Below are 14,192 nucleotides of genomic sequence, written 5' to 3'. Positions count from 1 at the left end.
TCAGGCTCTTAAATAAACACTGTGGTGGGTTGAGTGGCCTGGATTTACTTCATCCTTGCAAGGAGCTGGTGGAAAAGCTTTTGACTCACTCCGGGAAGAAGTTCAGTGTGGTTTGAGTGATGTGTGCCAAGAGGAGACAGTTTTCATTTCTGGGATTAAGATGATTTAACCAAATGCACATCAAGCCTGACCTTCTCCCTGCTCACTAAACCAGGAGATTGGCTCAGGTCTCTTCCCATCTTGTTGTTGTGAACAGCATCATATTAAAAAAAAAAAAAAAAAAAAAGGTTTCCTTACAGTGGCAACGAAATGAGGGGTTTGCTGAGCATTCATAGAGTTGATCAAATATTTTGACTCTTTCAGAGGAATCTCAGCAGCTGTTGAAATTCCCCTAACCAGAACCTGCACTCTGGAGGTTTTGCATAGGTGGATTTTTCCTCTCCCTGAACATATGGCTGACCTTAACCATCAGCATTTCTGGTGCTGAGTCCAGCACACAGGTTGGTGTGAATATATTGCCCTGTGTTTTGATACCAAATTAATCCCTGAGGAGCCTTACAGTTCAATAGCCTCTTTTCTTCCCCCCCCAGCTTGTTTACCATCTTAATGCCATTTTTGTTGGTTTATAACCCTTTCTGACATTGGGGGGAATGTGGTTGGGGGCTGCAGCAGGAGCACAAGAGGAGGGAGAAGGTGTGTGAGCACTCAGTATTTCCATTTTTAGTGTATAAATGAAGCCCTGCCTAAATTCAGCTGGATTTTGCTTTATTTTTGAGTTTTGTTCTACTCAACAAAGGGGAAGTTCTCAAGGAAGCCAACTGTGTACATCTGCCTTGATTAACTACTTGGAGTAGTCAGTATTTAGCTCTTTTTTTCTGCTTGGTGTGAAATTGCTTTCATTAAAACTGAGTCACTTGGGGAAAATACCACTGGTGCTTTTCTGGAAGGGGTGACAAATTATTCCTCTTCTCAGTGTCATTAAAAATTTAGCTCAGTGGTCCATGGAATAGGGGAACAACTGGGAAATGGAGGGCAAAAGGAAGGAGGACTGAGAAGCCAAGTGTTTGTGGAAGGTAATCACAATTCTGTACCAAGAAGTATGTGGAAATAAACCCCTGTTAAACCAGAAATTGAGAGCTTCTTATTCTTTTCTTTCTTCTGGCTATCTCCAACCTTAAGCTAAGTGTTATTTATTCATCTTCTAAAGGTAGGTGCTCATCTCCAGTTAGTTCTGCAGGTGCTGGAAGATGCTCAGTGGGAGGAAACCAGAGCAGGAAAGAGGGAAAAGCGGAGTCTGGGCTCAAGCATCAGCTGTGAGCAGGGTTCAGCTCCAGGAACCTGGGGGTCACAGTCCCAGGTTGGGTTCATAATCCTTCAACTCAATGTCCCAGAGGAGAGAAAGCTCCTGTGGCTGCAGAGAATACATCTGGAAGCAGAATGATTGTAGGAGATGGATCCAGAAAGGTTGAAGGTTTTTTTATTAATGGTGCTCTGTGGACTTCTCTGTCTCCTCTCAATTAATTTCTTCTCTTTAATAGGATTTACAGGCCTTTCATTCTTTAAGGTAATACACACAAGAAGAACATCTTGGGGGCAGAGAGTTTATCTTGTGTCTCTAAACATTATTTCTAGAGGAACACATCTGCCTTGTTCCCTTAAGTTTAAATTTAATGTTCAATGCCTATGATGCTTCCTTTGGATGCTGCATTATTTGGACTGGTGGCATCCTTGAGAACAGTTTCCTCATTAGCATGTCTAGCAGGGTGTAAGAAAATACCTATCTTATCTGTTTCATTTCTATCTTACCATTTCATGTTTAAATACCTATCTAACCTGTTTCATTAATAAATACAGGATTTTCTTCCAATTTTTTTTTTTTTATGGCTTAGTTGTTAAATGCTACACTGATACTCAACGGTGTCAAGAAGCAGAATAAAAAGCTTTTTGCATTTTATTGGGTGTAGGAGCTCTTGGGAGTATCCAATAAAGATTGTTACAGCATGAAATGGATGTAAGCAAACCCAGACTGGCTCAACCACACAATCCAGTCTGGATTCCTCTTTGAATATTGATTCTCTGTTCTTTGCAAGACCTTTTTCTTGGTGCTTCAGCCAGAAACCTGCCTTAGAATGTTAGAGATTGTCAAATAATGTATTATTTTAATGGTCTACATCTGAGGATCTGTGTCAGAATCTTTTTTTTAGGTCAGAGCCAAATGGAAGTTAACCTTCACACCAGGCTGTTTGCTAGCTCTTTCCTTTTTTCTTTTTTTTTTTTTGGGAACAATTTTCCCAGCAGGTAACACTGGTACGTAGTAGCTTAAAAATCCTTGAATGTCAGGCAGGAAATAAAAGGAATTATTTCTATCCCTGTTAGGAAAGTGGGTCAGGCTGTGATATTTATTTATAGGACGTCTCAATATTTTTCTTTTTTTTTTTTTTTTTCTGCAAAACTGACTGATCCTTGGCTTGAGCTTTTCTGTAAATGCTGTTACCAGGTACTGAGCTCTGCTCTTTGGGCTTAGGGATCAGTGGTTTGCAGCTGGACCAGCCCTACAGATGCTCCTGGAGGCTTCAGGTGGAGCACTGTGCATTGACTGGGAAGAAATATTTTGTGTGTAGCTTTGGAAACTGGAGAGGATTCCTGCAGGTGATGCTAGACCAGATTCAAAGAAGAAATTTTTGACATTAAAGGTGGTAAAACCCTGGCCCAGGTTGCCCAGAGAGGTGGTGGAAGGTTCCCCATCCCTGGGAACATCCCAGCTCAGGTTGGATGGGGCTCTGAGCAGCCTCATCTCATGGAAAATGTCCCTGGTGGCTGCAGGACTGGGTGACCTCTGAAGATCCCTTCCAACCCAGACCATTCTGTGGTTCTGCTTTTATTGCAGAGGTTTTGCAAATGTTTTATCCAAGGGCAGCAGGACAGTGCTCCTCTGCTCCACGGGGGTGGCTTAAATTCCATTTATTTCAGATTTCTTCTGGCTGGAGGATCAAGTGGGCAGCTCAACCCCCAACACAACACCCCTCCCTCCCATCAAGGCTTTTTTCCTGGGTTTAGTTGTAGGATTGGGACCTTGGAAGCTTAGAAAAATAAAGTGGAGGAGAATGTGGAGGTGTCTGTCAGCTCTGAGCATCTGCTGCCAAAACCTGGCATGAGGATGCACAGGTGTGATGCTTCTACCTGTGCTAAAGGGACCTTTTTTTGACTAACTGAATGCTGCTGATTTTGGGGAAAGAGCTGGAAAAAATCATCCAACAAACTTGGTTTGCTGAGGGGGAATCACAATGAAGTTGGGCAACAGAAGGGAGGGATGAAGATGTTGAGTGCTAGGGAGGAGGATTCAGACTGGAAGAGTCTTCTTGAAATGGTGTAATTTGTAAAAGATAATTTTTTTTTTTTTTTTTTTTTTTTGTGGATTATTAAGCCTTTGAGCTTGGGGAAAAATGGTCTAGATAAGTGTTAAGTTCATTTAAGGTTCTCCATAGGCTGAATAGATGTAGGCTCTTTTCTGTTAAAATTCCACCCAAATAGGAGCTGGAAATCTTGCACTTGTGAATGCTGATGATCCAAGCAGAAATTACTGAAGTAGAATCTTGCATGGGATTTGTTGTATTTTTAAATTTGAACTGGAATTAATTAGTGCAACGTGGTATTTTTTTTTTAAGAAGAGAATCTGAAACATTTCCGAGTGGGGTGATGAATTTAGTAAATGGAGAATTCTGCCCTCCCCTCCCTCTAGAAAACTAAATAAAAACTCAATGATTGGAGCTAAATTTTGATAAATGTAAACTGGAACTTGGGCATGGATTAAGGGAAAAATAAAGAAATTAAATGACACAGGTTTTTTTTTTAATCCTGTGTATATTAGGACCATTATTTTTTCCTATCTTAAGCATAGGTTTCAGTGTTTTTTTCATGTATTATCTGAAGCCAGGCTGGATCACCTAATGCAATAAATTTTTTTTGATCACCCACTGGCACATCTTGATGTCTGGCTCTGGAGATCTTTCATCATTGGCCTTTGATGACCACAATAATGTGCTTTCTCTTTATTTTCTTCTGAGTTTTGGGTGCTGTTGAGGCAATTGGTGTGGTTTATGACTCTTTTGCAAGGGTTCCTGGCCAAAGGTTGTAAGGATTCATTTTGTGAAGAGGTGTTGATGCATTGTGCTGATAATATCTCAGCTTTTTCTGCTGCAAATCCAGGTGATTTGGGCTGTGCTGTCACCTCCCCTTCCCTGGGATAAAGCAGAAAACTTCCTGCTATAAACTCCAGGAGCATTTTGGTGACCAGCACTGAAAGGAGTTGAATTTTTCTGGATATAACAAAGCCTTGCAGCTAACTTGATCATTATTTTAAAGAAGTAGGGCAAGATCCAATAAATGGATTTGGGAACAGATGGGGAAAGCAGAGTGCAACTGTTGGATCAGCTTAGGAGACAACTGCTGTAGCTGCCACCATCTGCCTGGCTCTTGTCTCAGGTAGAGGGGTAAAGGTGGGTTACAGGGGAACAAAATCAGGTGGCCTTTATCTTGGTAAAATTTCTGCATTGAATGCAGGCACCTAGGAAAATATTTGGAAAAAAAAAAACCAGGCTGATAAGATGGGAGTTACCATGGTACGGAGGCAAAGATCAGTGATAAAAGTGATGTTGAAGAAAACCCCTAAAATCAGCATCTAGAAAACACTTCTTGTTGGGAAGATGCTCCTGTGATGGGATGACAATAACAATTATCTTTTATTCTTTCTTTTTCCCCATCAACTTGAATGGGGGGAAGGATTTTCAGTAGTCAGGGCACACATTCACATTTCCACTGGAGCTGAGGTTATGCAATGTTGTTTTGTGGCCTCAGATGATGCTGGAAATAAAGATGCAGGAAGACAGACAGGGCTCTAAATTGGGGAGATTTAATTTAATAGCTGGAGATGTTTAGAGGCAAAAACATCAGATGGAGCTCCAGTGTGTTTCTGGTGTGTCCAGATGGGATGGTGCTTACAGGGCAGGGGCTCTGACTGGGAAACTGGGGAAATTCTGATTTTTTCTGGGATGCAGCACAGCTGGGGTTTTTTTCAGTGCTTCTGACATGAGGAAATAGGCTTGGAGGAGGGAAATCAGCTTTTTCTTTCATTGTTTCTGTTGTTTCGTTGTTGAGTTTGGGTAATTTGGGGGTCTTGCCAGGTATTTTCTCCTTGCATATAGTTCACTTGCTTCTTATTATAACTTCTGGCTCTGTAGGGAAAGAGAGAAAACAAAACCAAAACTTTCTTCCACAAAGAGGAGCTCAAGTGTGGTTTTAGGTTTAATGTCTGTGAAATGTGTTCTTGCAGCCCAGAAAGCCAACTCTGTCCTGGGCTGCATCCCCCCAAGTCTGACCAGCAGCTCAAGGGAGGGGATTTGAGGAACCCCTGCAGTGCTGGGACCAGTTTTGGGTTCCCAACACCAGAAGGACACAGAGCAATTCCAGAGGAGGCCATGGAGATGCTGGGAGAGCTGGAGCAGCTCTGGAGCCAGGGGGAGAGACTTGGGGGTGTTCAGCCTGGAGAAGAGAGTTTGTACTTGGGTTTGAGATTGTTTTAATAATTTTTTTTTTAAGCCTGCAGCCTCCTCTGTGCCTCCTGACCCCTCTCAGGCTGTCACAGGTCACTCAGCTGGGACCAGTTTTGGGTTTTCAACATCAGAAGGACACAGAGCAATTCCAGAGGAGGCCATGGAGATGCTGGGAGGGCTGGAGCAGCTCTGGAGCCAGGGGGAGAGAGTTCAGCCTGGAGAAGAGAGTTTGTACTTGGTTTCCAGCTTGTTTTAATAATTTTTTTTTAAGCCTGCAGCCACCTCTGTGCCTCCTGACCCCTCTCAGGCTGTCACAGGTCACTCAGCTGGGACCAGTTTTGGGTTCCCAACACCAGAAGGACACAGAGCAATTCCAGAGGAGACCATGGAGATGCTGGGAGGGCTGGAGCAGCTCTGGAGCAGCTCTGGAGCCAGGGGGAGAGAGTTCAGCCTGGAGAAGAGAGTTTGTACTTGGTTTCCAGTTTGTTTTAATGATTTTTTTTTAAGCCTGCAGCCACCTCTGTGCCTCCTGACCCCTCTCAGGCTGTCACAGGTCACTCAGCTGGGACCAGTTTTGGGTTCCCAACACCAGAAGGACACAGAGCAATTCCAGAGGAGACCATGGAGATGCTGGGAGGGCTGGAGCAGCTCTGGAGCAGCTCTGGAGCCAGGGGGAGAGAGTTCAGCCTGGAGAAGAGAGTTTGTACTTGGTTTCCAGTTTGTTTTAATGATTTTTTTTTAAGCCTGCAGCCACCTCTGTGCCTCCTGACCCCTCTCAGGCTGTCACAGGTCACTCAGCCTTGTTGGATGCACTGCAGTTTGTCAGATCAAGGCCAATCCTGCAGGAGCAGAGAGGGATTTAGGAGGTTGGGGAGATGAGAGCTGCAGGTCAGGACTCAGGCAGGGAGGTGTTTTACCTGCTGCACTTTCCTGAGCAGCTTTTCTCAGGGCTCTGCCCTTATCTCCCATCAGCAGCCAGGAAATCACTCTCCCTATTTTTACCTATCTCACCCAGAAGGGCAGAGTTAATCTCTTGTGTTGAAGCAGCACTGTTTCCCAGATCAAATTAACTGTGTCAGTCATTCCATTTTATTTTATTATATACATTTTTTTTTTTTTTTTTTGAAGCAGCACAGCTCATTAGCACTGGTTCAACTGAAGCATGGAAAGTGGGATGAAAACAGAAGCTATTAAGCTGCTGTGATTGTCACTCCTCTCTGACCTATTTACAATGGTGAGGATGGCAGAATGACCTTGAAATTCCTGCCTCTCTCTGGGAGGAAAACCCTGATGAAAGATGATGCAGGGAATAGTTTTGCAAGCCCTGGAGTAGTGGCACGTTGCTGTGAGAAGGGTTCAAGATGCTCTTTGCTTGCCAAGCCATCAGATTTTTCCAGGGATTTCATGGCTGTGTCCCTCTGCTGTGCAGTGGGGGAGTAAATTGGGGGGATTTTGGAACAAATTGAGTGTTTGAGATGGGATAGAGTTGGAGCAAGCTACTAGGAGGCTTTCCCTGTGCTTTGTGCAGCTTCTGGCTTGATGGGAACTGCTGAAATGCTCTTTGCTGGAGCTTTTGAGGAATGTGGGACCTTTTTTATTTTTAATTTATGTGTCAACTCTCCATCACCCAAGGAGGAGGACAGGAGCTGGGCTGCTGCTTGAAGAAGGGAGGTTGCACCATTCAGAAGCTCTTACCAGGGAGTTCTGGAAATCAGAGGGTAGAGCTCTCTTCAAAGTGATGCAGAAACCATGGAGAAGTAACCAGAAGAGCTTTGTGGTGACTTTGCACCAAGAGTCAAGGTGACCAGGCAGGGCTCTTCAGGGGTTACAGTGGCAGCAATGACTTCTGCATGAGTTTTCTCATCTTAAAGAATGTTCTCTTGGTTGCACTGAGAGGCTTTGGATGTGGGAGGGAATCTCTACAGACACCAGAGTTAGTTCAGAGCCTTTGGGTGAGGTCCCTTCTGCTGCACAGGTTAAATCCTTCTCAAACTTGATTTTGCAGTCATGTCATTAGCTGGGGAACCTGGTGTGTAATTCCTGATATTTTCTGTGCCCATGGTGTGGCAGCTAGCTGGCAGAAGAGAGGATTTAACTGTTCTACATCAGAAATTCTGGAAATACACTGGTTTTGCTTTATCTGCCTCTCTCATCCCCTCTCTGCCTGCTCCCTCTTCCATGCCTCTACAAGAGGGCATTTCCCTAGGGCAAACCCTGGCAGGATCCCTCCTTTCCCTTCAGTGCCTTGAGTGGGAAACTGAACAAAGCTGAATTGTTCATGGAGTTAGGCTGGAATGCCATTGTTCTGGTAATAGGCTGGAACAGCTCTTGCTTTATTGGCTTCAACTTCAGATTTACCCCAGAACAATGGCTTTTAGTTGGGGGGTGCTTGAGGCAGCACAGCACCACTTGGGAAGGGAAGGGAGAGAGGAGGAAAACTCATTGTTTGCCTCAGTCTCTCAATATAACAGCTTCAAAATTAGGATGGGCAACTGGGTTTGGGGTTTGTTTTAGGTTTTTTTTTTTTTTTTCTTTCTGGTTTTTAGTGGCCAGGCTGGGCTAAAACTCTGCTTCAATACCTGCTAAGTCTTCCTTGGTGTTACAAAAATCATTGCAGTCTCACTGAAAGCAGCACAAACCAGTTTGGAGATTCATCCATGACCTCCCAGAGGTTAAGGTTTAATTTATTTTGTAAACCCAACCAGCTTTTCCTGGTGAGTAATGGAGCAAAGGCAACCTGCAAGTTCTCTTTTGTATGAAAAGAAACAGATTCAGCATTTAGGGGACCCTCAATGTTGCAATGCTTTGGAACCAAGGGCCACAAGATGCTTTATTCCTAAGTCACACTCAACTTTGGGATTTTTTGCACTCTGCTATTAACAAAAGAAGGGCTTTGGATTGATGGGGAGGTAATTAAATAACAGCTGTGAGTCTTTGCCTGGCTGTGCAGTTTGGGTCTCTGTAGGAACTTTGTCAGCATATTTGAATTTGTATTTGAAAAGTACCCACTGCTGGTATTACCCCTGTTGTTAGTGAAAACACATGGATTCCTCTGATATGCTCCAGGACTCAGCTTTGGCTTTATTTATTTTTTTTTTTTACCCTGGAGTTGCCATTGCTTGCTGGCTGATTTTCTTGTGCTGGTGTTGTGCTCTTCAGGGGCTCCCAGAACCAGAGCAGCTAAATACAGAGAATTCTTTTACATAATATATTTCTCTTTGAAGCAGGCTCCCTTTTGTGAGCTCAGCATCCCTTTCACTGCTTCCCTTTTGTCTTTGGCTTACAAAAAGCTGAAATAGGCAGCACTCAAGGTTGGAGCCCTTTGAAGACCTGAGCTGTAGATTCAGCTCCTTAACTCCCTTTTTCCCCCACTTTGATTCTCTAATTATCACAGTCCACTTGAAAACCAGGGACAAATTTCCACCAGCTGTACACAACACTCTTTGCCACCTGGTAGTGTTTGAAAGAAGCCTTAAGCAGTCTGTACAGGCAGAGGAGTGTAAGTGTTTATTTTCAAATCTCAATTTTGCCAACAGATCCTTGCAATTGTTTTTCCACCCTGGAGATTTTCAAGTCAATATTCCCCCTCATCCCATCCCTCCAGGATGTCCCAAGTCCCTCCCCAGCTTTCCTGGAGCCCTTCAGGCCCTGGAAGATGCTCTGAGGTCTCTTTGGAGCCTTTTCTTCTCCAGGCTGAACACCCCCAACTCCCAGCCTGTCCTCATAGGGAATTTTCTTTGTTTCTGGAGTGTTTTTCCTTCTTTAATTCCTTCTCTATTCCCTTCCTGAGCCTTTGCTCACAGAAACAGCCAAACCATTGTGTAGGACACATCCCAGGTGTCACTGCCCACCAAATACCATCCTCTAAAGGACAGATGGGATCAACCTGGAGAGAACAGAATCACAGAATGTTTTGGGTTGGAAGAGACCCCCAAGATAACCCAGTCCAACCTTTGCCCAACACCATAACCACTAAACCATCTCCTCTGGACCAGGTCCAGATGCTTCCAGGGATGGTGACTCCACCAGGGGGTTTTATTTGATTTTTTTTTTTTTTTTTTTTTTAACTAGAGCCAGGAGATGAGTTGAGCTTTCTCTATTGAATGTAAAAGAAACTTCTAGCTTGGGTTTGCCTGGAGTGCTCAGGATGGATTTCTGTCTGTCTGGGAGCATGGCTCTGCAGGAGTGGTCATAGAGCAACAGGGATCTCAGGCAGGACATGGGATAAGAACTTCATTCCCATGTATTTTTGCTTTCAGAGACATCAGCTCTGATTTTTTTTTTTTTTCTTTTTAATATCTTTGATTTGTTCATAATGACTTCTAAAGGGTAATAAGGAATCTGAATAAATTCCAGATAAGTATTCAACTAATTTAAGTATTTAACTAATAGCATAACAAAGAAATATTGTTTAAGAAAAAAAACCCAACAAAACAAATCTAAGTATTGTGTTTTGAGGGTTTTTTTTTGCATTGCTGAAATAGGATTAAATTTTATTGATGCTGAAATGCTCTTTTTCCCCCTTGAGATGTGGCTGGGGCTGCAGTACTAACAGGATTACTTATTTTTTATTTTTTTCCATCACTCTGGGTAACCTTTCTCTGGTGAATGATGTAATAATGGTTTCCAGAGAAAATTGTTCAAAGAGGTTTCTGAGCAGAGGCTCTCCCAGAGCTTGGCAGATGACATGAGGTTGTTTTTAGCTTGTGAGAACTCCTCAGGTTTCCAGACTCAGTTACTACTCCTCTCAGTGGTGGAAGTGCTGATCCAGTTTGGTTCCTAGTTTTTCCACAAATACTGTTTAAAAAACGATAATTTTTTAAAACAAGAACTCAAGATATCACTGCTTGCAACTTGGACTTTGCATCTGATTTTGCACATTGCTGCTCAGTGGGTAAATAATTTGAATTATCAACGATTTTGAAGGCTTAAAGTAGATGTTTGTGTGTGTTTATTTATCTGCATCTCCTGCAAAACTTCAGGACCTGGCTTTGAGAGATCTTAAGCTAAATTTCTGAGGTTGGAAAGTGCTATAGGAAATTCATAAGGAGGAAGAGGAAGATGGTTTTGCTTTTTTAAATTTGGATCAGAGATGAACCTTAAAAGTGCTCAGTGGAAAAGGATCTGTAAAACCACTTTGACTCAGTCAAAATATTTAAAAAAAAGATTAGATAATAACATTAACAGATCACTGGGAAAAGACAAAGCAAAAGGTTCCAAGAGAGAGACCAGTTCGGGGAACTTGTGCTCTTGCTTCCTTCTCTTTGCTGCCAAGTTTGATTTTGCAGAGTGGTTTTGTTTTACTGAAGCTGTGTTTTAAGTAAGATGATTGAATTTTGCCAGGGGGCTGTGATTTCTTCCAGCCATGTGCTGAAAAAGAAGTTTCTGACCTCCCTAGGTAGGAATCCTGCTTCAGGTGCCAGCCTGTCCTCTGCCAGCAGTGTCTGAGCCCCTTCAGACATTTCATCTCATCCTTCTCTGGTAATTTATTTTCAACTATTTGTACTGTACTCCAGCTATTTATTAAACTCATTCTGGATTATTTGGACTAATGCAGATGAGATGGGAGTGTGAACCTCAAAGCTCTGCCTCTTGGTTTTATCTCCAGCTCATCTTCTACCACTCTCCCTGTAGAGGCAGAAGCTTCAGAATCTCAGGTTTTGGGAGCCCAAGTGATAAATCAAGTCTGCTGCCCACAGCTCCTCCTAGAACCACTTCCCTCACCCTTCAGCAAGTGTGGTTGTCTTCATAGAATGGTTTGGGTTGAAAGAGACCTTAAAGATCAGCTGGTTTCAACCCCACCAGCCCAGGATGCTCCAAGTCCCATCCAACCTTCAGCCCTGCCAGGGATGGGGCAGCCACAGCTTCTCTGGGCACCCTGTTCCAGCATCTCACCACCCTCAAATTAAATAATTTCTTCCTAATGTCCAACCTAAATCTCCCCTCTTCAAATTTGACACCATTTCCCCTTGTCCTCTGACCACACCCCCATGCAAAAAGCCCAACCCCAGCTTTCTTGTAGCCCCTTCAGGTACTGGAATAGGAGCAAGGGAAATGTGGCAGCAAGTTCTTCATGGCTTTGTTCATACTTTCCAGTACCTGTGTTGATGCTTATTACAATTAATGAGCATTCCAAGTCCTACTGCACAGGAATATCAATTTCCTTCCTACCACAACAAAGGTTTCAGCATAGTTCTGCAGCATCTCAGGAACTTTTCATTAAAACACCCTCCTGAGCTCCAGACTGGCTCTGCTGCTGCTTGTGTGGGTATCCCTGCAGTGTCTAGACAAATGCACTTGTCTAGGATGTGCTCAGCATGATGTTTTGCAGATGTTGATAAAAATGAGACCTTTGCTGGCTTTGTTCCCTTCCCTCTTTTCGTGGCTTCTTGCATTTTTTAATGGTTCCAAGCACTGGCGTTCACCAAATATCCTGGAATGGATGATTCCAACTCTGCTTTCTGCATTTACACCTTTTTTTCCAGGGTCTTTTGCTACTGTCAAGTTGTCACCTCCTGTTTGTAGCTGCAGAGGGGAAGGGATGTCCATAGGATCATCCTGGAACCATCCCACAGTGGGGACCACTGTGCTCTTTGCTGACCTAACGTGGGATGACACGGGGTGGGGGATGCCTGGGACAGCCCAGCTCTGATCTGGGGAATTCCAGGGGTGTTTAAAGTCTTTTTCTGCACTTGTGGGGTTCTGGGGATCAGTCCTCCCCATTCAGGATGTCCTCAGGGATTTTGGGAACAGAATGAGTGAGAGGTTGTGCTTGGGCTGCATCTGAAGCTCTGGCAGGACTCGTGTGGTTTGTCTAAATAAATAGTGTAGGAATAATTTGACTTTTTTGTCAGGGAATTCCTTTTGCTGGCTGGTTGTGTCAGCCTTTGTGGAGGAAGGGTTTTTTCCTCCTAGAGTGATGATTTAAAAAAAATACCATGAATTTAACAGAGGAACCATCACTGTGAGAACAGTCATCAGAAAGCTTGTGCAGAGTTCACCAGGAGAATCCCAGTTGCTGATGGGTTTGTGTTGTGTTGTTGGTTTATTTGTTGTGGCTCTTAAGTAAATGAAAATCTCCTGATGGATCTTCTAAATTTAGGAAATCCTTTACAGATTTTAACTACCATTGGTGACTTTGGTTTTTTTTTTTATTATTTATTTACAGACTCACTGGACCTTCAGGTTATGTTACAGATGGGCCTGGAAACTACAAATACAAAACAAAATGCACCTGGCTCATTGAAGGAAGGTGAGTGTTAAAATAATATTCATTTTTCTGGTGCTTCTTGGGACTTTCAGGTGAGGTTTATGTGCATTGAGTATTTTTAAATCTCGTGATTTTTTTTTTTTTTTTTTTTTTTTTTTTGCTGTTCTTAAAACTAGATAGGGCAGCACTTGGTTATGCTTGGTAAATATGTTTTTGGTTTTTTGTGCAACTGAGTCCTTCTGAATTTCAGGCTTACAGTGGGAAATAATCTTGGCATTGAAACAGTGTGTGGAAAATGCATATAAATACATTTGTGTCAATAAAAAAAGAAATGGAAATTATTTAACTGTTATTGTAGTGGTCCATTCAGATGCTGAGCTTCACAGTCTGTGCAGCCTTTTGGCAGTATGGGAAAAACCAGAGCAAAATCTAATAAAGCCCTTTATTCATGAAGAATCAGTCTCTGTAATGATGCTCTTGAGGTGCTGATTTCCTCTCTAGGCCATGAGGAATTCAGAGGGATCATTGCCCTTCCTTGGAAAAGGACAAACTGCACTAAACCTCTTCATTTCTCTGCCCTTCCTGTATTTGATTTTCCTGTTGCATATAGTGAATTCTTCAGAGATTTTAGGAGTATCCCATTTAGTCCATATGCTCTGACTGTTGTCTGATTGTTGGTACAGCAGTTCACTGACTCACTGGATCATCTTTTTCCTACTACCAAGGCTGTAAAATCAATTTCTTCAGGCTCTAAAATTTTGCCTGGCCAGTTGGGATGCAATGTGTTAACAGTTCAATCCCCTTCCAGACTCTTCCCTGGATCTGTAAGGAGAGAGGTTTGGGAATAGGAAAGAGTCAGGTGAGAACATGAATTTATGTTGGACACCTGTAAGCTGAGGTCTCAGCATCTTGGGAGGATCAGAACTTACTAAAAGCTCATTTTTCTGTAGTCTCCTCTCTGCATTTGGGAGGTCTGGGGGGTGGAGGGGAATTGGAATTCACTCCTTGGACTTTGGAGATTTGTTTTGGATCAGTAATTGAAACACCTAAGCTCCCAGGATATTCAAAGGTGAGGATTGAGCTGTTCCAGAACACTGGAATTGGGAGCTTACCACTCACTATTTATAGGGAGCCCAGGTCTTTAATGTGGTCAGGATCAAAAGTGAGACGTTGTTAAGTGGCAACACCTCTTCTTAATTTCTGTGGGTAATAAAAATACAACTGCAGCCCGGTTGGGATTACAAATAATTAAAAAATAATGTTTTGCAAGACTATTGTTACAGACAAACCAGCTCCAGCAATTCCAGTACAGCCAGCTTAACTCTCATGGCTTCTTTTGCTGAATGTGACTCATTTTTTGAATCAGAAGCAAAATGCTGCTCTTGGGTCCCTGGTAAGATCACCAGATCTGCTCCTTCAGCTTTTGTTTGCTT

The 14,192-nt window shown here is 43.0% G+C and overlaps 1 protein-coding gene across 2 annotated transcripts in view; it reads left to right on the top strand.

The window, feature by feature from the left end:
• ATRN (attractin) overlaps window positions 1-14,192 on the top strand; it is a 151,665-nt gene that overhangs the window by 21,478 nt on the left and 115,995 nt on the right. For both annotated transcript variants that reach the window (XM_071753147.1, XM_071753148.1), the window contains exon 2: window positions 12,718-12,801. In XM_071753147.1, coding sequence (XP_071609248.1) covers window positions 12,718-12,801 — 84 coding nt within the window. The remainder of the gene's footprint in view (window positions 1-12,717; window positions 12,802-14,192) is intronic.

The sequence above is a fragment of the Heliangelus exortis genome, chromosome 10, assembly GCF_036169615.1.
Source record: "Heliangelus exortis chromosome 10, bHelExo1.hap1, whole genome shotgun sequence".
Lineage (NCBI taxonomy): Eukaryota > Metazoa > Chordata > Aves > Apodiformes > Trochilidae > Heliangelus > Heliangelus exortis.
Note: the sequence above shows the minus strand (reverse complement) of the source record. Positions and strands in the feature narration are given on the sequence as shown.